Source organism: Conger conger, chromosome 3 (assembly GCF_963514075.1).
Source record: "Conger conger chromosome 3, fConCon1.1, whole genome shotgun sequence".
NCBI lineage: Eukaryota > Metazoa > Chordata > Actinopteri > Anguilliformes > Congridae > Conger > Conger conger.
The window spans coordinates 28,824,626-28,852,260 of record NC_083762.1 but is presented as its reverse complement, the minus strand read 5'-3'; the positions used below and the strand labels follow the sequence as shown (position 1 = coordinate 28,852,260).

Sequence of the window (27,635 nt, the reverse complement as noted above, 5' to 3'; positions counted from 1 at the left end):
TATTAATGCGCATAGTTCTGTAAATGTCATAGCGCACACAATTGGACACACAATGAGACACCGGAACTGGAAATAGGGCATCACACGATTTGCAGGTCTCATCAAATTTGCAGGTACAAACTGCCCATGGATTTTTACACACCAAGCATTTGTTACTGTTCCTATAGTTGTGCATGTTATTTCAATGATCTTCCCACTGGTGTGCATGAGATGTATTCAATGAATTAAATAAATTCATGTTTAAGAAATACTGTGAGGCCTTTCTGCTTTTTCAGTTTTCCAAGATATTCAACAACTTTGCCAAGACTGCTCCATAACTCTGTGACAAAACTAGGCATGAATGATAATTTCAAAGCTGTTCTTTAAAAAAAAAAACTTTTCAAATTCCATGTGCATTTCAACCCCAGCAATATCCAAACTAAAGCCCATCTAGAGCCCATCTGCTCTAACTTCCAAGAGTGCCGACACACCGAACCTAAACAATTTGTAGAAGATTACCAGTTCAAAGCCTGCCTGAAAGACAAGCCAAACCTAGACTGTGTTAGACAAAGTTCAGAAGAACACTTTAATACTCAAATAAATATATACATTTAAACAGTAGATTGGCAGCAACACATATACACAGTGGGTTTCCAGGACCAAGTAGAGGAATCACAATTCTTGAGCATTTTCTTGGATTTGAGCTTTTATTGAAACAAGGAAATGGAAAGGCATATAATGGACACATATACAGTGCCCTCCATAATGTTTAGAGACCCATAATTTATTTACCTCCACAATTAGATCTGTAATAAAAAAAATAACATGTGGTTAAAGCGCACATTCACAAAGGGCATTTTTATACATTTTGATTTCACCATGTAGAAATGACAGCAGTGTTACATAGTTCCCCTCCATTTCAGGGCACCATAATGTTTGGGACAGCGATGTAATGTAAATGAAAGTAGTCATGCTTAGTAGTTTGCTGCATATCTTCTGTGTGCAATATTTGCTTGAAGACTTCTCTGATGACGTGCTGAAAGGCCTGTATTGCAGCCTTCTTTGGCTCATGCTTGTTGCTGCTACCTTCAGCAGTTATATCATCAATGAAGATAAGTGCGCCAGTACCTTCAGCAGTTATATCATCAATGAAGATAAGTGTGCCAGTACCTTGCTTTGGATCTTGGGCAGTTCCTTCTCTCCTTCACACTTTCATCTTGCCATCACGTTGATACAAGTTAAACTTTTTCTCATCTGTCCACAAGACTGTCCAAAGAGACTTTCCAGAACTGTCGCTCTTTTAAGTACTTTTTGGCAAACTGTAAGCGGGCCATCCTGGTTTTTCAGCAAACCAGTGGTTTGAATCTTGCAGCATAGCCTCTGTATTTCTATTCATGAAGTCTTCTGCAGACAGTGGTCATTGATAAATCCACACCTGACTCCTGAAGAGTGTTTCTGATCCGACTGATTTTTCCTTATTATGGAGAGAATTTTTCTATCATCAGCTGCGGAGGTTTTCCTTCACCTACCAGTCCCATGGCGATTAGTAAGCTCTTATTTTTTTTTTCTCAGTTTAATAATGGCTTCTTTGACATTCATTGGCACCACTGTGGCCCTCATGTTGATAAACAGCAATACTAGTTTCCAAAGGTGATCGAAAGACTAGAGGAAAGGCTCTCTTATACCTGAATTAAGGAGGCAATTAAACACACCTGAGCAATTACAAACACCTGTGAAGCAATGTGTCCCAAACATTATGGTGCCCTGAAATGGGGAGACTATGTATAAACACCGATGTAATTTATACATGGTGAAATCAAAATGTATAAAAATACCCTTTAATAAAATCTGAGAATGTGGCAAATCTAAAATTGTGGCAAATCAGAGGCAAATCAAGACATATTTGACCAAATTAACATTTATTTTTTAGAACTTCAGCACACACTCTTATCCAGAAAGTGAAAATGTAAAGGTTTAGGCAAGCAGGAGCAATGCCAAGATATCACCAAAAGTAATAGCACTATTTTAATAAAATAAATAAACATACACCATTGTCTGCATTGTTTTCAATGAGAAAAAATATAATCATAAAATGTAGCAAACACACTTTAAACTTACTGCATGGTGTGTTAAAGGAATTAGGAATAAAGAATGCCCAATCTCTCTCGTTTTATATGGGCATTTCAGCAGTCAGGTGACAAAATAAGTCAACAGATCCATTAACATGTTAACACGCGTTCGATCCCGCCCTACGTGTGTGTAAGTGTCCCTGAGCAAAACACCTAGCCCCCAATTGCTCCTGACGTGCTGGTTGGTGATTCCCCATGCAAATCAGTCCATAGCCTGTACTTTTAGAAATGTAGCTACTCACACTAAAATAAAAAATAATGAACTATTTTGTTATTAAAAGAGGCCAATTGGGTGGTGTCGCTGCAATAAATACCACCACAATATTATGTCGATGTGGGTATTACTTTCTTCATAGGCTACCTCTCTGCTTTATTTTGCACATCTCCCGCGCTTTCAGTTGCAAACTCTATTTTCGCATGACATCATCGTCTCGCCCAATTCCCCACCCACAAAATTTTAGCGCGGATGCGACGCAGAGTCCACCAGTGGTGTTCGGAGAAGCTCTTTGTGGCGTTGTCTGGTACCAATAAAAATTTAAGCATTTGCGCAAGCTTATCCAATGGTAGGTTGCATTTGGCCTGGAGGCCCTTTATCCAATCTTGCAGTTGTGACTCTTGTGACTACCCAATCTGTTTTCAGCTGGTTCATTCTGCTCTCCAATCAGAGCTTGCGGATTGTCGTGTCCGGTGTGAGAGGTCGCTCCACCCGCCGGCTTACCTTCCGTCTTTCTCCAGGCCGTGGCCTCTTTTCTTGGATCGCACTGCAATGGCGGAGCAGCAGCCGTTCTACCTCTTACTGGGCAACCTGATGAGCCCTGACAACAATGTCAGGAAGCAGTCAGAGGTATGAAATTATTTGTGAAATGCTTTTTAGAACACCCGAGCATGAGAAGGAGACAACTGTGTTGTTAGCTAACTAAAATGGTGTGGAATGAACCAGCTGTTTAAGGCTGGCCCAGCACACGTGTGAGGCAGCGGGCTTCTTAATAGCGTCAAGTATTGGAGTAAAGAAATGTTGCTAACGTTAACTTAGCTACCCGCCAGAGCCCGGGACATGTAAGATAGCCATAACTATATGTCATCAAGGTTGTAGTTTAATTACCAGCGTTAATACATGATTCGCTAGGCCTTCCTTAACAAAACTATAATCTAGCGAACAAATAGCGGTCTCTGTTGATGATTATCGTCTAAACTAGTTACAGCCGTAACGTTACTTGCTTTGCTAGCTAGCTTGGCATGCAGCTAGCTAGCTAGCTAGCTGTTATTAAACGTGACTGGATACAAAAGCGTATGCTGGTGTATTACTAGCGAACTTAGTTGCGTATTGACCAGAGGCTGATTGACTACCACTAGCGAGATTAGTTAGCGGGCTAGCAGCGCAACCTAACTATCGTTATGACTAGCGAGTTTATAATTTGGTTGTATTGATATTGTCAAGCTAGCGTGTGCTGCCTGGACGAAACGAACATTAACGTTTGTTAGCTAGTAAGCTTCGTAGCTATACGGTGTTAAAAATATGTCACTAGCTAGCTAATGCTAGCTGACTCGCCCGTTGGCAAGATGACTGTCGTCAACTAGGATGGTAATGTTGGCTAGACTAACAGTTAACGTTCCAAGCCGAACAGGTGGGCGTTTCTCTGTCGAAATAATACATTTGTTTTCCATTTGACAGCCCACCTCAGTACCACTGATTTGTTGATGGAAATCTAGCATTTTTCGCTAACATGGCTAAATTAGCCAGTTCACTAAATTTAAGTAACGTTGGCCAACTTAACCTGTATTTCTACTCCGATGAAGCCAACACATTTGGTGATTTATATTCGGCAGTGTGTAGCTACTTGTGAGGTACCGATGGCTAACTTGGCTCTTTTAAGCTGGCATTTCTGCTGTTTATAGACACGACAGTCAGATGTTTAACGCAATGTTACGATTTAGAGTGCTAACTAGCTAGTCCAAAATCAGGACTATAAACGCATTCTTGCTAGCTATCAATATCCGCTCTCTTGTTATTTACCCGGTGTAAGAGGTTACCATGCTCACTTGAGGCGGGGAAAGCGAACACTTTCACTGACCTCACATGGATGGCTAAGTTGGCTAAGTCCCTTTTGGATTAATTTGAGTTGTCGAGCTAATTCTTTTGTTCCCCCTGAGTTTAAGCGTATCGTTTCTAAAGCCGAGTGGGGAAGCCATACTGAATTAATGTGGACTCCGGGATTTGCTACAGCAGGACCTTTCATTTGGATGCGAGGGTTGAATCTTATCACACGGCAGCCCCTCAGCGGTCAGCACATTCTTTAGCGAAGACAATGAGCGGCTAGTGTGCAGCTAATGCCTAGCGAAATCCTTTAGTCAGACAGGGGATGAGTTACTCCGCTGTCAGGAAGTTTTTCTCCCTCGTATTGGGCACACTGCAGCGTTTGTTTTATTGGGATTAATGCTTCCTGTCTGAAGTGATGCAGGTGTTACTCAAATATTACATGTGGCATTGAAACCTCAGTGTTGTGTAATAAAGAAAATGAACCCTAGGTTAGTTTAGGATGCGCTTATCTGGTCGAGTTGGAGGAAGATGGACAAAATGACGATTAGCTTGTTTGGTGCTCTGGAGGGAAACATTGAAAACAGACCAGACTGCAATTGACAGACAAGGAAGTGTTTCAAGAACCGAAGTGTCCTTTTCCAGTTCCTTCTAATCCCAGGTTTTGTTTGGCACTGTTCAATATTACCTACTATTCTTCACTCTTCTGTGCACTCATTACATTAAAAAGAACTGAATGTTGACGTGCTGAATTTTTAAAAGGCCAAGAGCCTGTATACTGCTACAAAGGGCAGTTCTATTAAGTGTACTGATGCAAAAGGCTCTCTTATATTTTACATGGTAACTTGCACATCAAAGAGAGTGAATACACAGCAATGACTAATACAGGTTTTCAGATGCCTCTGTTTTGTGCATGTTGAAGAACTGAGGATGTTGGAACTGGAAGAAGGCTGCTGATTATGTTCTCATTGGCCCGTTAGATGCTGAGTGTTAGTCACTGTCATGTATGTGTCAATCCCTGAGGTTAGTCTGCGATGCTGTGGTATGTGTAAGTTATGCTGTTGGCAATGTGTATAAAACTGCTGACAGTGGGTTTGAGCCTGGTTCAACCACAAACATATGACACGTCTGTCTGGTCTCCCATTCCACATTGATTAAGGCCCTAAACATCCGGAACATCACTGCAATTCTGCTACAATCTTTGCATTCCGATAAGTTCATGTACAACAGACTGGTGATGTACATATAAAAATGAGACCTTATATTTGGTATTCTATTTGCCTATTGGGACATCCTGTTGCATGACTTTATGGGTAAGCAGGGGTTGCTTTGGGGGAATTGGAGTATTGCATTGTCTTTATTATTATTTTTTATTGTGGCTAGTATTTTGGGGACGCTAGTTTCCTTTTGTGCTAGAGAAATGCAATATCCTCTACTTGTGATCTTCTTGGTTAAGAAGCACTTGTTTCAGAGGCCTAATGCCTTTTGTGGCTGTCATGTTTCTTCCTTTACAAACTGCCCAGCAGCTGTGGTGTAATGGCCTCTGCTTCTTGTCTTATGCAGGAGACCTATGACAACATCCCAGGTCAGACGAAGATCACATTCTTGCTTCAGGCCATCCGAGATGTGTCCGTCGCTGAAGAGGTATGTAGTTTTGGACCTGCGCTGTCAGGTCAGGGGAAATGAAAGCTCCGTTCCTGTCTGACTCATGTTGGGTCATGAATGGGCCACTCGGTGGTAGTGTTAAAGACACTTTAGTTTGAAAGCCACTGATTCAAGTTCGTGTGACATCGCCACTGATTTACTTGAATTGCTTGAGTGGAGTGTCCAGCTGTGTGTTTAAATTGGGCTTGAAATCGACCAGCAAATTAAATGTACGAGAATGGAGGCTCCATTTCATTTGCCTCCATACTAGTTTCACACAGTTCAATTTAATCATGGCTTTCTCATCATGCTTTTCTGTTTTGCTTTCATAGCAGTTGAGTCAAGTATTTTTTGTGAAATGTTTGCTTGACAATACAAGTCTTAAAGATGCACCAGGTATCAATGACTAACATGACCTCAATGACAGGCTGTAAATGCTTTGCTACCGTAGCTCTGCAGAGTGAAATGCGAAGTGTTGATTAAACATCTAATAGAGTATGTTTGAGTCCAGCAGGGAGCATATGTACTCTGTAAGAGTAGGTTTAACACTGAACAGTTTGCTGTGTGGGTACTTCCTTTGGCTACTGTGTTACCCCAGTGGGACTGACCCTTGAGTAACACTGTAATGACAATGAATATAAAATACGGAGCTGCAGCATCATCCTAATAAATGGTGTAGCGCCCTCAGGGCAAAAGGGAATATAAATGCAGCTGTGGGTGAGAGGATGGGTGAATTTATTTTGGATGGAATGCACTGTCACTCAAGCAACTGATTGAGAGGGATGAATGTTTTTGCACGAATTAAGCATTATAAACGTGGCATCATTCATTATCAATACTTGAACAGTTTCAAGCATGCATTGCAACCAAATGGAACTCATTTCCACTTTCCTCTGTAATAAAAGCATATCTTGAAGCAGATTATAGGGATGGAGAGTATGCCAACTGTAGGATTGGTTTTATTGACATAATAAATATGCTTCCCATCCTCCCCACTCTCTCCCTTTAACCAACTTGAATAAATGTCTTCTGTCAGAAATATTGGCAAAGTATTAATGAGACACAAATGGGATTATGCCAATTGGGTAAAGTATGGAATAAAGTTTTTGGGGCTCAGTGAAGTAAGGGAGGATGCAAAATAGGTATTTGAGTGTGGCCATAGTTTTTCTCAAATTCTTGATTCGTAATTTCCCTGAGACGTGCAGATTTAACTTTTTAACTTAGTTGTGTGCTCGAATAAGAGATGCTGTTGACTTGATTGTACAGAAAGCGTTCTGAGTAACCGATGCGTAACTCCTTTCTTAAAATGCTAATTTAGTTTCAAAGCAATTTGTAATGTCATGTGAGGTTTTCAGCCATTTTGTATCGGGGTGTGTAAGTATTGCATTTCAAAGCATGTGTCATGGAGACTAATTCCAGTATCCTGATGCCCTTAGCCAGGAGTAAGGAACAGCGTCCATCTCATAACTCTCTTCAGTCGTTGGCCTTGCTCCTCGCATACTAATTTATTCTTAATGTGGACTGGAATTTCTGGGGGGTGGGGGGTGGGGGTGCAGTCCTACACTGTGAATTGCTGGGTTTTTTCTTTTTTTTGTTGGGGAGGGGTGGTTAGTTTATTGGGGTGTCCCTCTCTTTGGCTCGGTGGCTATTCTTCCTCAATAGGCCAGAGGCCCCTTCAGAAGGAGGCCCTGTTCCAGTCTTTTGTAGTGACAGGCCTGCTTGGGCAGGACTCCCAGACGCATGTTCAACCCCCTCCCTCCCTCCACTGGGTCAGACTGATTGCTGGGTCTGAACTTCCCCTGGTCTGTGGCCGCCCCTCGTCAGCCTGATCCAGTGCAGTGGACAGTTTGGGATCTGTGGGTTCAGTAAAGCCTGCATGCATTAGGACTGATGTTAGGTGTTTGAGCAGCAGGTCGTTTTGCTGTATTGGACTCCTGTTTCAGCAACAGGGTGCTGTCATTCTGGCTGCTGTGTATCTGGAGGAATTACTTCATTTGTCTGAATGAGCCTAATGTTAAATAGATTTTTATCACTGCTCTAAATGACTGCTTCTTGGGAGTAATTTAGAAAATTATTCCCTGAATTTTTTTTCAAGATTGAGCTGTAGGCTATGACCTCCCAAGGTTTTGTACATTTTACCATGGATTGTCTAGGGAGAATTAAGTGTTTTACTCACATCCTTTTTAAACCTTGGAGAAAAGGATTGGTCAATTTACAGTAACTTTTCTTTTTCTAGAGGCCTCTTGCTTGGGTGAGACTAAAGCTAGGTATCTTGGCATTCAGGAGAAACTTGTTCACCTAAATGGGACTCTTTTAATGACATCATTGCGCATGAGCTCACTTCTAAGCCTCCCAAAATGGCAGTGTTCAAATATTTGTTGGACTGCTGGCATATTTGCTGGAATTTTAATGTCAGTTGAATGCTCTTTTGACCCATCCTTCTTCTAAATGTTTTTGAATCTTTTTACTGAACCGATTCAGCCAAATGCATTCATTTGATCTGTGCAATGAGCTCACTGAGGGCACCATGTATATCAATGTATTTTGTATGTATTGCAGATTTTAACACTGCAATATGATGGATGCAATTGGACATGCAGTTAGACACATCTTAAACTCTTATTGAAAACCAATACTGTGAACAACTTTCTGTTGAGCACTGACATTGCAAATGCTTAATTAAGAATATCTGACAATCCCATGATCATAATTAAATCTTGGAAGCTTTTGGATAATGTAATTTATCTTGCTTTACACAAACGCATTATGGTGTGTCATCTTGGCTTCTCATTCATGTTAAGAGTTGAGCAATGTGTGGCATACGGTTGGCATTTGTATAATCCCTGAATGCATTGTGATGCGGTGTGCTAAATGAAGCTGAAGTCTTCACGCTGCCTTGACCTTGTTTCCGTGTGCTGTTTAAGTCAGAGCCAGGTGGAACCGTCCCGGCTCTTCACTAATCACTTGTGAAGGTTGCCTTTTTTGGACGGTAATGTAAAAGTAGGCAGCACGCGGTTTCGTTTTAAGATCCGCGGAGCTGACGCGGGTCGGTCCGCTGGCCCAGACTGGGCTCTGCCTGCTGTTCCAGCGGCCTGCGTCCCGTGCCTGGCTCAGGGTATTTATAGAGCCGGGAAACGGGAGCAGCGTGCGCTGCCTCCAGAAGCAGCAGCTCTGCAGCAACTAACTCCTCTCCTGAGTTTTTAAGCACTCTTTAGTGATGGCGGGTCGCATCGCTGCCCCCATTTCAGAACCAGTCATGTTTTCTTCCTTTTTGTATTTTAATATTGTTTTTGGACACACGCACACACTTGTTAAATTTGGACAAGAGATTTTAATTTAGTTTTAGTCATCGTTTAGTCATAGTTTTCGGACTAATTGCATTTTATTTTTAGTCACTCATACAAAGCCCATACTACAAATGAGGAGCAGCTCAACTTCTGCTCACAGCACCTCTCTAAATGGCAGGCCTTCAGACCTGCGCTAGTTGGTTTAGTTTTGGTCCCAAACGAGTGCACTTCCTTCAGTAGAGAACGAGGAAGGAATGAGGATTGCAGTTCCATTTGGTTGCAATGCATGCTTGAAACTGTTCAAGTATTGATAATGAATAATGCCACGTTTATAATGCTTAATTCGTACAAAAATATTCATCCCTCTCAATCAGTTGCTTGTGACAGTGCATTCCATCCACAATAAGACTTCTGGGTCAGTTGTCAGTCGGACAGCCCCAAGTTTTTCTCTGGCTGCAGCCTGCAATCACCCGGCTTGTGAATGGCAGGCTGGCGTCACAAGGTGGTGACTCCGCACACTGAGGAGGAGAACAGGCATGTGTCACGTCTGTTTTACACTTCCTGCGGTATAACGCTGAAATCCCTCCCCCCACTCTCCCCAGGTCAGGCAGATGGCGGCGGTGTTGCTGCGGAGGCTCCTGTCGTCTTCCTTCGACGAGATCTACCCCTCCCTCCCGCCGGACATGCAGACCGCCATCAAGACCGAACTGCTGCTGGGCATCCAGTCCGAAGACCTGCCCAACATCCGCAAGAAAGTGTGCGACATCGCCGCTGAGCTCTCCCGCAACCTCATCGGTGGGTAGGACCGCAACGTTACTCTGGCCTCACCACGAGTACGTATGGTTACGATTCTTTAGGAAACGATTCACTGCATCCTCTCGTTTCTCTGCGATTCGATTGTTCCGATACGATTCAGTCTGTTTCATTAGAAATTATTTAAAATACACACGTGTCTGGAGAAATTGATGTAATCATTATTTATGGAATATAGACCGTTAAAACGATACATTAAACTTAAATTCTCGGCACATTTATTTTCAAGAATTTCTTTAAGCAGTTGAATTGGCACCTTAAGGTTGATGCTGTTTTACACCCTTCCTGGCGCACTATTAGTCGTGCAGAATGGGTTCTTGTGTAGCCCAGTGCAGGGTTTCACGTGAGGTTCTTCCTGCTATGATCCACAAGGCTTAGACATTGTCTGGTATATCTAAAACCAGCTAAGTCTGTAGGGCTTGTTCTGCATATCTCGACTACAAGCACTTGACTGTGTCGTCTGAGTTTTACATGCAGCGTTTGGTTATCTCCCCAGACATTAAGTATGCATTTAAATTCATCCGCATTAGTGTGCCTGATAGATCGGGGTCAATATGTTAAGGCCTATCTATTTCTAATTCAATGCGAAGGGCCACTTGTACCTACAGAGCTGATTGTTTGACCATACAGCATGGTGAATGATGAAAACAAGAACATATTAGAACCTCCAGTCTGAAACTTAGAAGACCGAACAGGCTGTGGAATCGGGAGCATGGGTTCAGTGGAAGCCTCATTACTGTGTTTGCTGTCCCCTCAGATGACGATGGCAATAACCAGTGGCCTGAGGTCCTGAAGTTCCTGTTTGACTCTGTAAACTCTCAGAACGTGGGCCTGCGGGAATCTGCCCTACATATCTTCTGGTGAGCCTGCTTTTACAGCGCTTGTGCCATCTGCTCCCCCCCCCCCCCCCCCCCTCCAAGGCTGCCTTTTTATCTGCCATTTTCTGTATTGTCTTAAGCCCTAAATCTGTAAAAGGGCCAGCCCTGGGTCTAATACGTCATTGTTTTTGATGCACATACTTTTGTGTTTGGTCAAGCTTTTGTGGTATTTTGGGATGTATTAAATGCTTTTGGTTAGCTCAATTGTGCCAGGCAAGATCAATTGAGCATAGAAAGCCGTTCGTATCCAAACCAAAAGGATTATGCGTTTGACCGAGGTCTGAAAGCCACAGACCTAAAAATGTTTACTCCCAGTGAGTACACACTTTACATTAATTTTCTATTTAAAAAGCCACAGTAATGGTGTATCCATAGTGACCAGTTTTAGCCAGTGCTTTTACAGTTCTTTAGTCTGACTGTCTGCATGAGAGTCCACTGTACAAACGTGTGTTAAATGCAAGCAAAACTAAAAAACGTTTTCTAAAATATGATTTAAATCATTTTAATTCAACAATTACCACTCTTAATGAAACTTTTGTTGAATGCATCTGAATACAAATATCTTGGCATCTGGCTTCATGACAAACTTAATTTTAAATGTCATGTTAAAACCCTGACTGATAAATTAAGAGTGTTTGGTTTCCTGTACGGAAATTAGGCTAGTGGTGATGTCATCTCTGCTGTTGGCATGCCTTTAAAATCCGTTGGTGAGGGCAGCATTGGCTCCTGTTTATTTACAATGCTCTTCTCCATAGATTGTCACCTTATCTTACTTCATTTCTTACATGGAGAGCTGGGGCTTATCTGGCTCGCCTCCAAGATTGGCTTGTGCTACAAGTTGTGAAAGTAAATAATGACCTTGGAAAGGCTGCTGTTGGATGCAGCGTTCCATGCTCCTGGAATAATTTACAACCAATCTTGAATCTTCATTGTCTTCTCTCGGCAGTTCCCGAGCCCTAATAAATGGCCTATATTGTATGAACTGTTTTAAACATTCATTCGGTGTTCTCCGTGAGAGCCCCAGCAGTGTTTAACGCAGGTGTGCCCTGCAGGAATTTCCCAGGGATTTTTGGGAATCAGCAGCAGCACTACCTGGAGGTGATCAAGCGCATGTTGGTGCAGTGCATGCAGGACCAGGACAACCCACCGGTGAGCGTCGCCCTGCCTCAGTCCACCATCTGCTTCAGCGGCCATTTTAAGCTGACCTGCTTTCCGTTTGAACCAGTTTTTACCAAGCAGGAGTATTTATCCCCTACTTGTGTTTGTTCTTGTGAAGTTTAAAGCAATACATTTGTCCCAGAGTTCTTTTTCTTTCTTTTTTTTTTCTTTTTCCTTCTAATACCTCCACCCCCCCCCCCCCCCTTCGAGGGACAACTTCTGGCATAAGTGCTGATTTAAACAAACATTTGACATACCATTTATGGTTGGATCAGAGTCTGAGTCATGCATGCAATTTGAACAGAATTGAACAGAAAATAATGACCAAAAAAACAGTCACAATAATGATATTGTTAAATAATCGTTTTATCCTATTCCAACAATATTTACAGTTTTAGTGCTTTTTTTTATGCAAGAGTTTAGGTTGATTGAGTATAAATTGTGGTTGTGACTGGTCACTGCCGGGATCTCACGATGATTCTGTTCTGTTGTCCCGCCGCAGATCAAGACCCTGGCTGCAAGGGCTGCAGCCTCCTTCGTTCTGTCCAACGAGACCAACACAGCATTGCTCAAGCACTTCTCCGACCTGCTGCCAGGAATCCTTCAGGTGAGACCCGTGCCCTGTGGCTGGCCCTCTTCTGACCCCTTGCCATTCAGTTCGATTACTTTGAGAGGGTCAACTGTAACGTGTATGTGAACTCAGGATTGGCTATAATGCTGGGGAAAATTTGGACATGCAGCACTAGTGTTATCATTGTGTTTATTAGAAATTTCAGCATAGCTGCAAATCTGGTTTAAATGTACAAATAATGGAGCAATCCAGGGGTGTTTAGCAGTGTACCTGGCTTAGTGTTATGACTAATGCATGGAATGTAAGCTGTGCACTCCACCCTGGACAAACTTTTGCCAAGCATTTAAACTGCTGAGCATGTTCTGTGTTTAGATGTCACCCTGGACTTGGTCCATTAATGTGGTGAGCATGGATTAATTATTATTATTTTTTTCTTTCATGCAGGCTGTGAATGAGTCCTGTTACCAGGGAGACGACTCTGTGCTCAAGTCATTGGTGGAGATTGCAGACACCGCGCCCAAGTACCTGAGACCCAACCTGGAGGCCACACTGCAGCTGAGCTTAAAGGTGAGCCCTGCCTGGATTGCAGTGCCGGCTTCTATCTGTGCACACAATAATTCCCCAGTGCAGTGCTCTTAAATACAGCATGCGCCCTTGGCACATACTTTTTAATTAAAGTTAATTGATATTTAACGCTTTTTTTGGGGTAAGTTTAAGGTGTCCTTCTTGGCACAGTGCTCCACTCTTGATGAATGACTGTTTAATTTGTCAGTCACACAAGTCCCAGCTTAGTGCATTGCTGTATACCCTTTAGTGTACAGATACTGGCTGAGCTTAGAATGGGCACAGTGACCACTTCTAGTCTTTTATCCTGTCTCAGTGGAGAAATTGCTGCTGTTTGAAACTTTTTTTTATTGCTGTGAATCTGGCAGTAGTTGTTTGTGTTTGCTGTGAAATTGAGCGACCCGTGGCTGTTCCTCCCCAGCTGTGCGCAGACACCAACCTGACCAACATGCAGAGGCAGCTGGCGCTGGAGGTGATCGTCACGCTGTCCGAGACCGCGGCCGCCATGCTGAGGAAACACAACAACATCGTGGCCCAAAGCGGTAAGGGACCGGGCACGTTTCACCAGTCGGGCTTAATGGTGCATCCATGGCATTTTGAAAATCTGCAGTTTCCGACTTTGAAGTAGGAAAAGTCCGGTTTAACGGCTATAAATGTCGTCATACCTACTCGGACCTGGCGTGCCAGTGTCGACAAACACGCTGAACACGTTTTCACCCATTCTGAGCATACAGGAAAGTGGTATGGTTGGAATGAGTGTAATTACGTTGCCCTTTTAATCCGTTAGGCTTGGCTAACTGAAACGCTCCCTTCCTGTCCCCTCCCATCTGTAGTTTACGCTGTAGCCAATTGTGCGTTGCCTTGTGGGGTCTAAAACTTATACACTAACAGTGTCATTTATATTCTAACAATGCATCCCCCAAGGGACCTTTCATTGGCTACAGTGAATCGGCCAGTCATTGTTATTGGAGCTTGTTGGTTTTTAATGATCATTCTATTTTTCTGTAGCCAGTTGACCAACTTATTTAAAAACAAAAAGCTTCAAAGGTCACTGTTTGAGATTCAGTTAGATAAAAGTTTGTTTCATTTTAAACTGTCAGTTGGAGAAGCCTATGGGTATACCCCAGAACAAAGAACAATTTTATAATTGCGTGTTTCTGTAGCAGATCTTTACGTTTAACTTGTGGCCCAGATCTGCCTTTGCTACCAGAGATTTTAGTGTTTTAAGGGTATGTAGCGTGAAGCACATCGTGTCAATCATCCGTGGTGTTCCTGCTCAGTCCCCCAGATGCTGGCGATGATGGTGGATCTGGAGGAGGATGAGGAGTGGGCCATGGCAGATGAACTGGAGGACGATGACTTCGACAGGTATGCCATACACTGACACCCCCAGCTGATCGGCTAAACTTCATTTAGGTTTCACTTTCAACCCTAATGTGGCACTGCTGATTAGCAAGCCAACGAGAATAGGAGCTGTTTAATGAGGTCTGCTTTGTTGGGGAATGCAGGACTAGATCTCCAGAAAAAGGTTGGGCAGCCCTGCTCTGCATGCAGAAAATAAATGTATCCTGTGTAATTTCTGCTGCTATATTTAAGAAGTGCAGCGGTTGTGTAACACTGTCAAAAAGTAACTCCTGGCTGTAGAACACAGTGCCTTTGTCTGACTGGTTACTCAGCGCGCTGGGGTAGTGTGGGTGGGGGGACAGCCGCTGAAGGCAAACGTGCCCTTTGAGGCAGTGAAATGGTAACTGCTGCACGACAGACACCCGGAGCAGCATAATGGGGCTTTTATTGCTGCATCTCTGAGCCCATGGAGGCGGCTCATGCAGTTTAAACGCTCTTATTACCCACCCTACACAGCAACGCGGTGGCGGGCGAGAGTGCTCTGGACCGGATCGCCTGCGGCCTGGGAGGCAAGATCGTGCTGCCCATGATCAAACAGCACATCATGCAGATGCTGCAGAACCGTGAGTACACGCAGGCACGCAAGGCTGAGAATATACGGTTTACAACAATTTCACCAAGAGGCTTGGTGAATAGGAACGCTTGTGTGCCCCATCCACTATTACTCCTGAACACCAAAACACCCAGTCCGGCCAGCCTCTCCACTCATCCCAGTGGGCAAAACCTTCAAACAGCATCACCTGCCTTAATGCCCATGTCGGGTATTAATAAGACCGAAAAATTAACGTGAACGTTCAGCTCAAACGCATTCACTTAGACAGTGTTATGGGGCTTAGTCTTCCTAGCCCTTGAGCCACTCATCCCGGTGGCCAAAACCTTCAAACACCATCACCTGCGTTAATGCCCATTTTGGGTATTAAGACCGTAAAATTGACAAGCGTTCAACGCAAATACATTTACTTATAGGAGGCTTAATGATGAGGTCTTTGTTGCATCTGCAGCGGACTGGAAGTACCGCCACGCCGGCCTCATGGCCCTGTCCGCCATTGGAGAGGGCTGCCACCAGCAGATGGAGGCCATCCTCAACGAGATCGTCAGCTTCGTGCTGCTGTTCTGCCAAGACCCCGTAAGTCTGCATTCAGTACCTGACCAGGTCCCTGTAGTACACTTCTACTGGCAGTGTAGGTGTTCAGGTGAAGTACCGTACAGGGTGTACAACAGCTATGCTTCTCCACACATTTCAACACTTCTCTTCCTTGTGCCGTTTAACACTGCATGTTACACACTGCTCATAGACTCATTCCAATGACTTTCTGCTGTGCTTCCAGCACCCCAGAGTTCGCTACGCTGCCTGTAACGCCATTGGGCAGATGGCCACGGACTTTGCCCCCACCTTCCAGAAGAAATTCCATGACAAGGTAATGGCTTTTGAGCGAAAGGGAGAACTTCTCATGGCCCATTTGAGGGTTGCAGGCTTTGTGTACCTTGCAGACTCGTGAGCTATATTTTCCCTTGTGCGTTTAGTTACCTGAAAGATGTGGACCATTTGCTCCTTATGACCTCACCTGTGACAATAATTCTCATCGGTTTCTGTGCTAAACTGAGTAGTTGAACGTGGAGATTCCGGTGCTTCTGAAAGCAGTCGGGATAAAACTGCTTTAACTGTTCTCTCCCTGGCAGACTTGTTTGTTTTATCCCTATTCATCTTCCTGACTGACTTTGTTTGCTCTCTCATTGGTCATGTCCTTCCTGACTGACTTCGTTTGCTCTCTCATTGGTCATATCCTTCCTGACTGACCTCGTTTGCTCTCTCATTGGTCATGTCCTTCCTGACTGACCTTTTTTACCCTGTCCCAGGTGATCTCCTCCCTGCTCCAGACCATGGAGGACCAGACCAACCCCCGTGTCCAGGCTCACGCCGCTGCTGCCCTCATAAACTTCACAGAGGACTGCCCCAAAGCCCTGCTCATCCCCTACCTGGACAACCTGGTCCAGCACCTGCATGTCATCATGGTGGCCAAGCTGCAGGAGGTAGGGCCAGCACACACTGGAGCTCAGTCTGCCCATCTTATGCATGTTATACTTGAACAAGAGCAACAGCTACCGACTGCTCACGGGTGCTTAGTGAAAATGTTTTGCTATGTTTGGAGATGGGACTGAATCGGCATTCTTCTTTTCAGCTTCAGTGAAGCCCATAAGTATTTGGACAGTGGTATAATTTCTATTCTTTTGGCTCTGTATTCCTGATCATTAGATTACATTAAATGATGAATGAGCTTAAAGTGCAGACTCATGTTTAATTTGAGGGCGTTTCCATCCATATCGGGGGAGCCGTGTAGGAATTGAATCCCTTTTTTCATACAGTGGGGGACAAAAAGTAATTTGACAGTTTGCTTCGCTGCTGCCTCTGAGTAAGCGGGTGTATTCAGTCACTTCCGTACTAAAAGCCTTTACCTGCACTATCCAGTCTTGCTTCTATGCTTCTGATTGCCTTTGGAGGCTGTTACTGGTTTTTGTCTACTCTAGTTGCAGTAAAGTCTTCAGTAAGTTTTAAATGCTTACAGAATGCTTACGGTCATTAAAAAGGTTGTATTATGTATATTTACAGCTGTTCGGTTATTGCAGTTATGTAATGTTCATCCATTGCCACAGCTCAAGTCCATCCATCCATCCATCCATCCATCATCACCCGCTTATCCGGAGTCGGGTTGCGGGGGCAGTAGGCAAAGCCGGGTATTCCAGGCGTCCCTCTCCCCAGCAACGCATTCTAGCTCCTCCTGGGGGATCCCGAGGCGTTCCCTGGCCAGGAGAGATATATAGTCTCTCCAGCGGGCTCTGGGTCTCCCTCGGGGTCTCCGCCCAGTTGGACGAGCCCGGAAAACCTCCAAAGGGAGGCGCCCGGGAGGCATCCTGATCAGATGCCCGAACCACCTCAATTGGCTCCTTTCGACGCGAAGGAGCAGCAGCTCTACTCCGAGCTCCCTCCGGATGTCCGAGCTCCTCACCCTATCTCTAAGGCTGAGCCCGGCCACCCTACGGAGGAAGCTCATTTTGGCCGCTTGTATACGCGATCTCGTTCTTGCGGTCACTACCCAAAGCTCGTGACCATAGGTGAGGGTTGGGACGTAGATCGACCAGTAAATCGAGAGCTTCGCCTTCCGGCTCAGCTCCCTCTTCACCACAACGGTCCGGTGCAACGCCTGCATTACTGCTGACGCTGCACCGATCCGCCTGTCGATCTCACGCTCCCTTCTACCCTCACTCGTGAACAAGACCCCGAGATACTTGAACTCCTTCACTTGGGGCAAAGACTCGTTCCCAACCCGGAGGGAGCAATCCACCGTTTTCCGGCAGAGAACCATGGCCTCGGACTTGGAGGTGCTGACTCATCCCGGCCGCGTCACACTCGGCTGCAAACCGCTCCAGTGCGTGCTGAAGGTCACGGTCCGATGAAGCCAGCAGAACCACATCATCCGCAAAAAGCAGAGATGCGATTCTGAGGTCACCAAACCGGACACTCTCCTCACCTCGGCTGCGCCTTGAGATCCTGTCCATGAATACCACAAACGGGACCGGTGACAAGGGGCAACCTTGGCGGAGTCCAACACCCACCGGAAACGTGCTTGACTTTGTGCCGAGAATGCGGACACAGCTCTCACTTTGGTTATACAAGGACCTGATGGCTCGTAACAACGGCCCCGGTACCCCATACTCCCGCAGTACACCCCACAGGGTTCCCCGGGGGACACGGTCGAAAGCCTTCTCCAAGTCCACAAAGCACATGTGGACTGGATGGGCAAACTCCCATGACCCCGCCAGCAACCCTGCCAAGGTAAAGAGCTGGTCCACCGTTCCACGGCCAGGACGGAAGCCACATTGCTCCTCCTGAATCCGAGGTTCGACCGTCGGTCGGAGCCTCCTTTCCAGTACCCTAGAGTAAGCTTTCCCAGGGAGGCTGAGGAGTGTGATACCCCGGTAATTGGAGCACACCCTCCGGTCCCCCTTCTTGAAAATGGGGACCACCACCCCGGTCTGCCACTCTACAGGTACTGTCCCCGACCTCCACGCGACACTGAAGAGGCGTGTCAGCCAAGACAGCCCAACAATGTCCAGAGCCTTCAGCATCTCAGGGCGAATCTCATCTACACCCGGCGACTTGCCACTGAGGAGCTTTTTGACTACCTCAGCAACTTCCGCCACGGATATAGGTGCAGATTCCCCCGAGTCTTCAGGCTCTGCCTCTTCCACAGAGGACGTGTTGTTCGGGTTCAGGAGCTCCTCGAAGTGCTCTTTCCACCGCCCGACAATATCCCCAGTCCGGGTCAGCAGTTCTCCTCCCCTGCTGAAAACAGCCTGAGACGAGCCCTGCTTTCCCTTTCTGAGTCGTCGGATGGTTTGCCAGAACTTCCTCGAGGCCAACCGAACGTCCTTCTCCATAGCCTCCCCGAACTCCTCCCATACCCGGGTTTTTGCTTCAGCGACTGCCGAAGCCGCAGCCCTTCTGGCCACCCGGTACCTGTCTGCTGCTTCAGGGGACCCCCGGGCCAGCCAAGCCCGAAAGGCCTCCTTCTTCAGCTTGACGGCCTCCCTCACCGCTGGTGTCCACCAGCGGGTTCTTGGGTTGCCACCCCGACAGGCACCGATGACCTTCTGGCCACAGCTCCTGCTTGCCGCCTCTGCAATGGAGGCTTTGAACATGGCCCACTCGGACTCCATGTCCCCAGCTTCCCCCAGGATGCGTGAGAAGTTCTTCCGGAGGTGGGAGTTGAAGACCTCGCGAACAGGGGCCTCCGCCAGACGTTCCCAGTTCACCCTCACTACACGTTTGGGTTTACCGGGTCTGTCCGGCAGCCTCCCCGGCCACTTGATCCAACTCACCACCAGGTGGTGATCAGTTGACAGCTCTGCTCCTCTCTTCACCCGAGTGGGTCTGATGATACGACCACAAAGTCGATCATCGATCTTTGGCCTAAGGTGCTCTGGTACCAAGTACACTTATGAGCTACCCTATGCTCGAACATGGTGTTTATCGACAATCCATGACCAGCACAGAAGTCCAATAACAAAACATCGCTTGGGTTCAGATCAGGCAGGCCGTTCCTCCCAATCACCCCCCTCCAGGTTTCTCCGTCATTGCCCACGTGAGCGTTGAAGTCGCCCAGCAGAACTATGGAGTCTCCGGGTGGCACCCTTTCCAGGATGCCGCCCAGTGACTCCAAGAAGGCCGGATACTCAAGCTCAAGTCCGCTTTTCTGAAACGTGAGCAAATGACACCAGCTGGATTTAACTTTGCCTGCGTTGAATAGGTTTGAGTGTATAGTCTGTTTCTCTACAAAATGAAATGGTAAAATTCCCTGGATAAGTGAATGAACACACCTCTTCCGTAGCTGATCCAGAAAGGCACCAAGCTGGTCCTGGAGCAGGTGGTGACCTCCATCGCGTCGGTGGCAGACACGGCGGAGGAGAAGTTTGTGCCGTACTACGACCTGTTCATGCCCTCGCTCAAGCACATCGTGGAGAACGCTGTGCAGAAGGAGCTGAGACTGCTGAGGGGAAAGACCATCGAGTGCATAAGCCTGATCGGCCTGGCTGTGGGCAAGGAGAAGGTACCTCACACAGCACTGATATATACACCTCAACACCCATCAGCCTCATGGAATATACACCTCAAGCCATTGGTTTAATATACACCAACGAAGTCAGCCTCTTTAATATACACCTCAACCTCAGCCTCATGGAATATAAACCTCAAGCCATTGCTTTAATATACACCAACAGATTCAGCCTAATTTAATATACACCTCCACACCATAGTGATTGGCCTGTCTGTGAGCAAGGAAATGGTGCCACCCACCAACCCTCACCAGGTTTAATATTAGTGCCCATTGGTTCCTGGTATGTAAGGAAACGAAAGGTTTTCAATGTTTAATCTTTACAGGTGTAAAAATGTAGTAGATTCAAAGTGAAGTAAAGATTTTCCAGGTTTACTTGTCATTAGAACATGTGGTTCATGGGTCAAAATTGCCTAAAAGTTACTCTAGGTAAGATTTCCCACAATTTTTGCTTGCATGTCTCATTAGATTTTAGTCTGAACAGCATTTTGGTAAGAGTTGCGCTCTCCTGTGCTCTCCTCAGTTCATGCCAGACGCCTCAGCCGTGATGCAGCTGCTCCTGAAGACCCAGACTGACTTCAACGACCTTGAGGATGACGACCCCCAGGTGAGCATCATGCCGTGACTACACCCTCGGATTTTAAGCCTCCTTTCCATGGCAATTCCAGAAAGTGGCTTGCTTTTTTTGTCTTTTTTTTTTTGTTTGTTTTTTTTTGTTTTTTTGGGGTGTACCGAAAGTGACCCAGTGCACCCTCTGTGCAGATCTCCTACATGATCTCAGCCTGGGCAAGGATGTGTAAGATCCTGGGGAAGGAGTTCCAGCAGTACCTGCCTGTGGTGATGGGCCCACTGATGAAGACTGCCTCAATCAAGCCTGAGGTGGCCCTTTTGGACAGTGAGTCTCTCCCTCTTCTGCCATTATCCACAGCAGTCCGGGGACTGAGTGGGTTGCGAAAGCATAGGTGGATCGTTCAGAAAGCCATCGTAGAAGTAAAATACTGTACTGATGATCCAAATTGCTGGTTGATTCTTCTTTTGATTTTGCTACAAAGAGTAATCATGTAATATTAATACAAGTAAATGTCCAAAGTCGCTCTTAAAATTGGTGAAGTCATGTCGAACACTGCATTTTAGTTGCACCTCCAAAGTGTTCACTTGAAAGGTTTTAGAGCTTAAAAAAAGTGTCCAAAGTGTCACGGGTGTTCTTAGACTGCCATGGAAAACGACATCATTGGTTTGGGCACCTTACAGGGTTACATATGTGACTCAGTGGTGTTTCCCTCACGGTAAACCCTCCAGCCCAAGACATGGAGAACATGTGTGAGGACGATGGCTGGGAGTTTGTGAACCTGGGCGACCAGCAGAGTTTTGGTATCAAGACTGCAGGACTGGAGGAGAAGGCCACAGCCTGCCAGATGCTGGTGAGTCTTTGAGGCCCAGAATTGGGCTGCGGGGGTCGGGCAGGAGGAACAGGCAGTGCTCTTCTGCCAATCCCTGCAGGGAGTAGATGAAACGGCGGTACACCTGTATGGTGGTGGTTGTTGAACAGTATAATTGCTTTTATGTCAGTTGCCATGCTTTTGACACTCTGTTATGTTTGAAGGACCATTGAAGTTGAATTGGATCCCCTCATAGCTTTCCCTCCCGAAGCTGAATCGTACAGCTCTAATGAATTAAGTGCTCTGAATATACAGGGAACCAGTGGGTGTGTAGAAGTAAATTATTCAGTTAGATAATGTCATTTCTTTGAGTTTTGAATTTGATCTTCCAGGGAGGGTAATGGTCCCTGAGAAGTGTTATAGGGAGGCAGTTTTCCCTATTTCAGCATGTTTATTAAATGTAATTTTAATAAATGCATTTCTGATTCCCCTTCTTAGGTTTGCTATGCTAAAGAACTGAAGGAAGGCTTTGTGGAATACACTGAGCAGGTGGTGAAGCTGATGGTCCCTCTGCTCAAGTTCTACTTCCATGACGATATCCTTCCATCTGCAGCCATGAAATGTCCCATCAGGAGAATGGAACCATTAGTGCTAATCGGTCCCGTCTTGGCATCAACAGGGCACCTTTACAACCGACCAATTATACTACGCTCTCTTGGATTACTGCTGGGTGCTATCCAGCCAGTTGAACTAAATTGGTTTAGTTTGGTGCTTCAGATTAATGATTGTGTCTTTATTTGAACTGAAATTACTGAAACCAAAATGAAAATGTACTTCAGGTGCCCTTGGGCTTTTCAGAAACGCATATTTCAAAACAATCAAACAAAGCTTTATTTCACCGGTTGCCTAATAAAAACTGCCCCAGTACTGATGAGCACATTTGAGCATAAGGCACTTCCCTAGTATGTTGGTCGACTCCACTCCCAGTTCAGTGTGACTCATTTAAAGCTGAAAAGCTCGATTCGAGAGGCTTGCATATACATGTAATGTGCGGCTGAAGCGAGCGTGCTCCTTGACTGTGCCCACGTGTGCGGGTGGCTGCGGCAGAGTCCATGCCCCTGCTGCTGGAGTGTGCGCGGGTGAGGGGGCCAGAGTACCTCACCCAGATGTGGCACTTCATGTGCGACGCCCTCATCAAGGCCATCGGCACCGAACCCGACTCCGACGTCTTATCCGAGATCATGCATTCCTTCGCCAAGGTAAACCTTCCTGGGCCTGGAGAGCTCAAAGCACTGCGTGAAGTTTAATAAATATCACATTCATTTTTTTGGTCCTTCTGACCTTAAAAAAAGGGGTTTCAAGTGCTGGCGTGTGGTGTAGTTTAACCTGTTAACCTTTCTCTCTAATGCAAGTGTGGAGTTTTCCCCTCAGTATACGAGTTTCATAGAGTATGTTTCATTACGTTTTCACTTTCCTCCACCTGCATACTATATATATTTGTCGAAGTCTTACCTTCTCAACATTTCCAAGAAAGTTTTTCAACCGTTGAGAGCTCCGGTGTAGTCTGACTAACACTACTCGCTAAAGGAACTGCTGCCGGTTCTGCGGTGTTCACTGAGATTAAAGCTCAACTGAACTTTAATTAAAGCTCAAATGCTGGTCATTGATGCTAAAGCACTCAGAATACATCTGTTTCAGTGCCAAGATGGCCTCCTTCCCAAGCCTATGGAAGTGAAGCTGTCCTTGATGGAGCCTCTGAGGTGGTAGAAAGCTGTTGACGAGCCTCGCTCTCTTTCTCAGTGTATTGAGCTGATGGGAGACGGCTGCCTGAATAATGAGCACTTTGAGGAGCTGGGAGGGATCCTGAAGGGGAAGCTGGAAGAGCACTTTAAAAACCAGGAGTTGAGACAAGGTGAGCAACGGCGCTAAATGGGTGTGCTTGGCACATCTAGGGTGTATGCAGCCTAGCTCATATTTTCCAAATGGTTATATAGCATACTACAGGGTTGTATAGTAAGCACCTTAGCGCATATGCGCTTGGGTATATTTTGCCCTGTCTTATTATGCAAAACTATTCACTCGAAGATCCACCATCATGTTTAGAACATCGGTTTGACATTATTTTCAATGATGCCAAACACACCTGCGTCTGCATGTTCACAAAGCTGAGCTTAAAACATTTGAGTGTTACAATGCCGTTTCAAAAACCTCAGATGCTTGTTTTTGTTTCTCTCAATAGAGGCTTTTCTTGCTACCCTTCCAAAAGTGTTGCACAGAGCACAGAGGTGCTGTGAGATTTTCACTTTGTCCCCACGATTCAATTAAGTTTGTGAATCTCCAGCTGTGTCCTTTGGATTTTTTGTCCCTAAGCCATCTGCCTCCCTTTCTGAGAGATGTCTAGTTGCAGCCGTTGGCAGTCAGTTTTACCCTCTTTATTTGTATTGGTCAACTTTCTTCTGTGAGCTGTCTTTCCTCATGGAAATGGATGAAGTGCAGATGTTACATGTGTGCAACCTCATTTTGATACCCTAGTGAAGCAGGGATGGAGTTGATGAGCCTAGCCACATGTTATTGCAGATTTGATAGATATATAAATGTAGCTCTTTACCTGTATTTATTTTCCACACCCTGCATGCTCATTTTTATCTAGGGTGTAAATCCTTTTGGATACCAGGATGTTTAGCGATGCCGAATAGCGTTCTATTCTCACAATGTCTCTTTTATGCAGCCAAAAGACAGGATGAAGATTATGATGAGCAAGTGGAGGAAACGCTACAAGATGAGGTAGGTATAGACAATTGATTTAACCCTTTGTTGGCCATTTATCTGGTGGCCTACCCTGATTAAAGGCCTCTGGACAGCAATGGATGGATGGATGGATAGCTAGCTAGCCAACTAGTTATAGATTTGATAAATTATAGATGAGTGCTCAATTAAACGAGTTTTCTGTTATTAAATTAGCAGTGTAACATGTTCTCCCTCCTTTTTTGTGTTGCAGGATGAAAATGACGTGTACATCCTAACAAAGGTGTCGGACATACTACACTCTGTGTTCAGCAGCTACAAAGAAAAGGTTTTGCCCTGGTTTGAGCAACTCCTGCAGCTCATAGTCAATCTCATTGTGAGTATATCCTCTCCAATAACCAATATGAATTGTATTTATACCAGTGTATTTCACTCCTGCTTTGGGTGAATTGGCATATTTTGTTAGGATGGCCCCAGGCTGGAGGCTCTCCCTCCCTGAGATGTCTTCCTATTGGTTTTTTTTTCCTTTTTTTTTTTTCTCAACACCGTTTCAGCGTTTTTATTCCCACTGTGGAGTTTACCTTATTTTTTTCATTGGTTTCCTGTAAAGCGTATTTGCACGTTTCTCTACAAAGCACTATGCAAAGAATATTTAATTGATTTAGTGTATGCATTTACAATGGAGCTCATGTGTATTTTACTAGTTATGGATTTGATACTTTAACCTGTGGAAGAACCTAGGCACTTGTAAGTAGCTTTGAATTAAAAGCATCTGCCAAATGACTAAAATGTAAATCGCAAGTGTATCTCATTTCTCCAGATTTGACCGCACGTATCTACATTTTGCATGTTCAAGGTTGACAACTTCAGGTTACGCATTGGCCCATGTACAGTTTGTTTTCCTATACGTGTGACCTGGTGGCGACTGGAGTTCTGAACCGTGCCTTTGCCTCCCTGTAGTGTCCGCACAGGCCTTGGGCCGACAGGCAGTGGGGTCTGTGCATATTCGACGACGTGGTGGAGCACTGCAGCCCTTCCTCCTTTAAGTATGCAGAGTACTTCCTGCGGCCCATGCTCCAGTCCCTGTGCGACACCAGCCCTGAGGTGCGGCAGGCGGCGGCCTACGGTGTGGGAGTCATGGCACAGTTTGGTGGGGACAACTACAGACCCTTCTGCACAGGTAATGTACAGTACTGCAGTGTCTGCTGTAGGTCTCCATACAAAAGTGCCCTAACTCAACCCAGGCACTCTAAAATGGCACTAGGGACAATATTACCTTGACCCCGCACAGAGGCTCTCCTGCAGGCCTCTATAAAAATGCCTTAACCCACCACGGGTATGATAAAACAGCCTTGATACAGTACTATTTACAGTCCTTACTTAGACTTGGGTACTGTACTAAAGTTCTGTGTACAGTCCTTAGTCCAGCACAGGCAATGTACTTAAGCTCTCTACAGTCCTTACTTGGACCAACACCGACAATGTTGAACAGGAGTACAGTACTGCTTTAGTGCAACAGGTAAAGTACTATGCTCAGTGCCAAATAAACTGCAGAACCAAATCGATATGGATATTTTATTATGGTACTTTATTAACTGACTTTAAATGTAGTGTAGTAATTAACTGATTGAATCAGGGAATTTTCTCATTTGTAATGCCTTGTCTCTCAATTAAAATTATTGCTTAAATAGTTTTAAGTGTCTTAACGGTAAATGAAGTGCAAGCCAAGGTTTGTAATTATGTACTTTCACCTCCTCCAGAAGCGGTTAGTGGTGGTACGTTAATGTTAATGTTGACGTTGACATTAATGTTACGCTGTGTGTTCTGACAGAGGCCATCCCCCTTCTGGTGGGTGTTATCCAGGCCGCTGACTCAAAAGCCAAAGAGAATGTCAACGCCACAGAGAACTGCATCTCTGCTGTTGGCAAAGTCATGAAGTTCAGACCAGAGTGTGCCAATGTCACCGAGATCCTTCCCCATTGGCTCTCCTGGCTGCCCCTCAACGAAGACAAAGAGGAAGCCGTGCACACATTCAACTTCCTGTGTGACCTCATCGAAAGGTGAGAACCACTATTCTGCACGCTTATATGAAATATGCGTGGTCTCTTCTGCTTGTCCCACCTATGCTGAGATGGAAATCTGCTTCTCTACAGCAACAATCCCATCGTCCTTGGACCCGAAAACTCTAATCTTCCCAAGATTTTTTCCATCATCGCTGACGGGGTTGTGAATGAGTCCATCAAGCGCGAAGACGGATGTAGCAAACGACTGGCAAATGTTATTCGTCAAGTACAGGTCAGTAAAGGTCCTTCCCCCCCCCCCCCCCCCCCCCCAATGCTTCTCAAAATGTGTATAGCAATTCATTTGGGTTTAAGCACCTTTACTGCGGATATGAGAGCTGTGTGTCTCTGCCCCTAGACTTCTGGAGGCCTGTGGACACAGTGCGTATCGACACTGACCGAGGCTCAGCAGAAGGCGCTCCAGGACCTGCTCAGCACTGCTTGAAAGGCCTTAACCATCGTATCTGCTCGTGTAAACCCCCTGCTCCCGATAATCTTCTGTGCCCCATACCCCCTTTTCGAGCAACGGACTGTAGCATGTGTGGATCTCCGGTGCGGCCTGCTCCCAGCCTCCACCCCCCCCCAAACCCACCTACCCACCCTCCCTATCCATCCCTCCCCCAGCCTAGCTGCGGAGTCCAGGTCTGCACGTGCGATTGAGTCCCACCACAGGGGAGCCCCACCCAAGACACAAACACATTACGGTTACTGACACTCAAAGAGTATTTTTCTATCCGAGCGTCGCCCTCATCTCGGTGAAAGGGAAGAAGAGAAAAAAAAAAAAAAAAAAAAAAAAAACTGAATTAACGGTCATCCATTTTACTGTTAGGCATAATGAATTTCTGGTCTTCACATTGTATTTTTTTTTTTTTCCTCCCCCTTTCCTTTCAGTTACTCATGTAGGTGTGCGATGTAACGGTGTAAGCATTTCTCTTCACCTAGTGTAAGCTGTGCTAACAGGAGGGCGCCAGTTAGATAGCCAAGCCTCCTTTACCTGGCCTCATGGCGGACTGGAGTGATGTCGGAGGGGGTGTGGCAGGGGTGACCACCTCCTGCTGGGATGTCTTTGGTTTTTTTATTTTTATTTTTTTATTTATTTTTATTTTTGTAGACCAGCCTGAATTGCTGAAGGAGGGGGAACCCTCCCTGTGCAAAAAAAATAAATAAAAAGCTGTTGGGCCAGCTTTCCAGTTCAGCTATGAGAGTTAAATGGCATGTCTAGCAGTAGCTCATTCACTCCATGAAATAAACAGTGATGGAAAACGAGTGTCTTTTTCTTTTATTTATGAAATGACAGGCCCTGCCACTAATTCAATATGAGCAGTTGTACAGAAGAGGCGATGGACTGTTAAAGGGTAATTTCACTTCTGGTTTGAT

The 27,635-nt window shown here is 45.5% G+C and overlaps 1 protein-coding gene across 1 annotated transcript; it reads left to right on the top strand.

Moving 5' to 3' along the window:
* Positions 1 to 2,736: 2,736 nt before the first annotated feature.
* On the top strand, positions 2,737 to 27,521 carry kpnb3 (karyopherin (importin) beta 3). The gene is made up of 26 exons (XM_061234296.1): positions 2,737 to 2,952; positions 5,707 to 5,787; positions 9,677 to 9,869; positions 10,645 to 10,747; positions 11,818 to 11,914; positions 12,426 to 12,530; positions 12,939 to 13,061; positions 13,480 to 13,600; positions 14,339 to 14,426; positions 14,919 to 15,025; positions 15,464 to 15,588; positions 15,791 to 15,880; positions 16,320 to 16,493; positions 19,850 to 20,068; positions 20,598 to 20,681; positions 20,837 to 20,969; positions 21,374 to 21,495; positions 21,952 to 22,048; positions 22,540 to 22,712; positions 23,254 to 23,365; positions 24,182 to 24,237; positions 24,452 to 24,574; positions 25,159 to 25,378; positions 26,030 to 26,258; positions 26,352 to 26,493; positions 26,617 to 27,521. Exons 1-26 carry the CDS (start codon positions 2,875 to 2,877, stop codon positions 26,701 to 26,703), a joined length of 3,282 nt encoding a protein of 1,093 aa, XP_061090280.1. The 5' UTR covers positions 2,737 to 2,874; the 3' UTR covers positions 26,704 to 27,521.
* Positions 27,522 to 27,635: the final 114 nt, after the last annotated feature.

What these genes read in the sequence shown, in the direction of transcription:
- kpnb3 (XM_061234296.1), top strand. Translation starts at nt 2,875, where the DNA reads ATGGCGGAGCAGCAGCCGTTCTACCTCTTACTGGGCAACCTGATGAGC. An exon ending in ATGTCAGGAAGCAGTCAGAG is followed by an intron (nt 2,953 to 5,706) that starts GTATGAAATTAT and finishes TGTCTTATGCAG; the next exon opens with GAGACCTATGACAACATCCC. An exon ending in TTGAGGATGACGACCCCCAG is followed by an intron (nt 20,682 to 20,836) that starts GTGAGCATCATG and finishes CCCTCTGTGCAG; the next exon opens with ATCTCCTACATGATCTCAGC.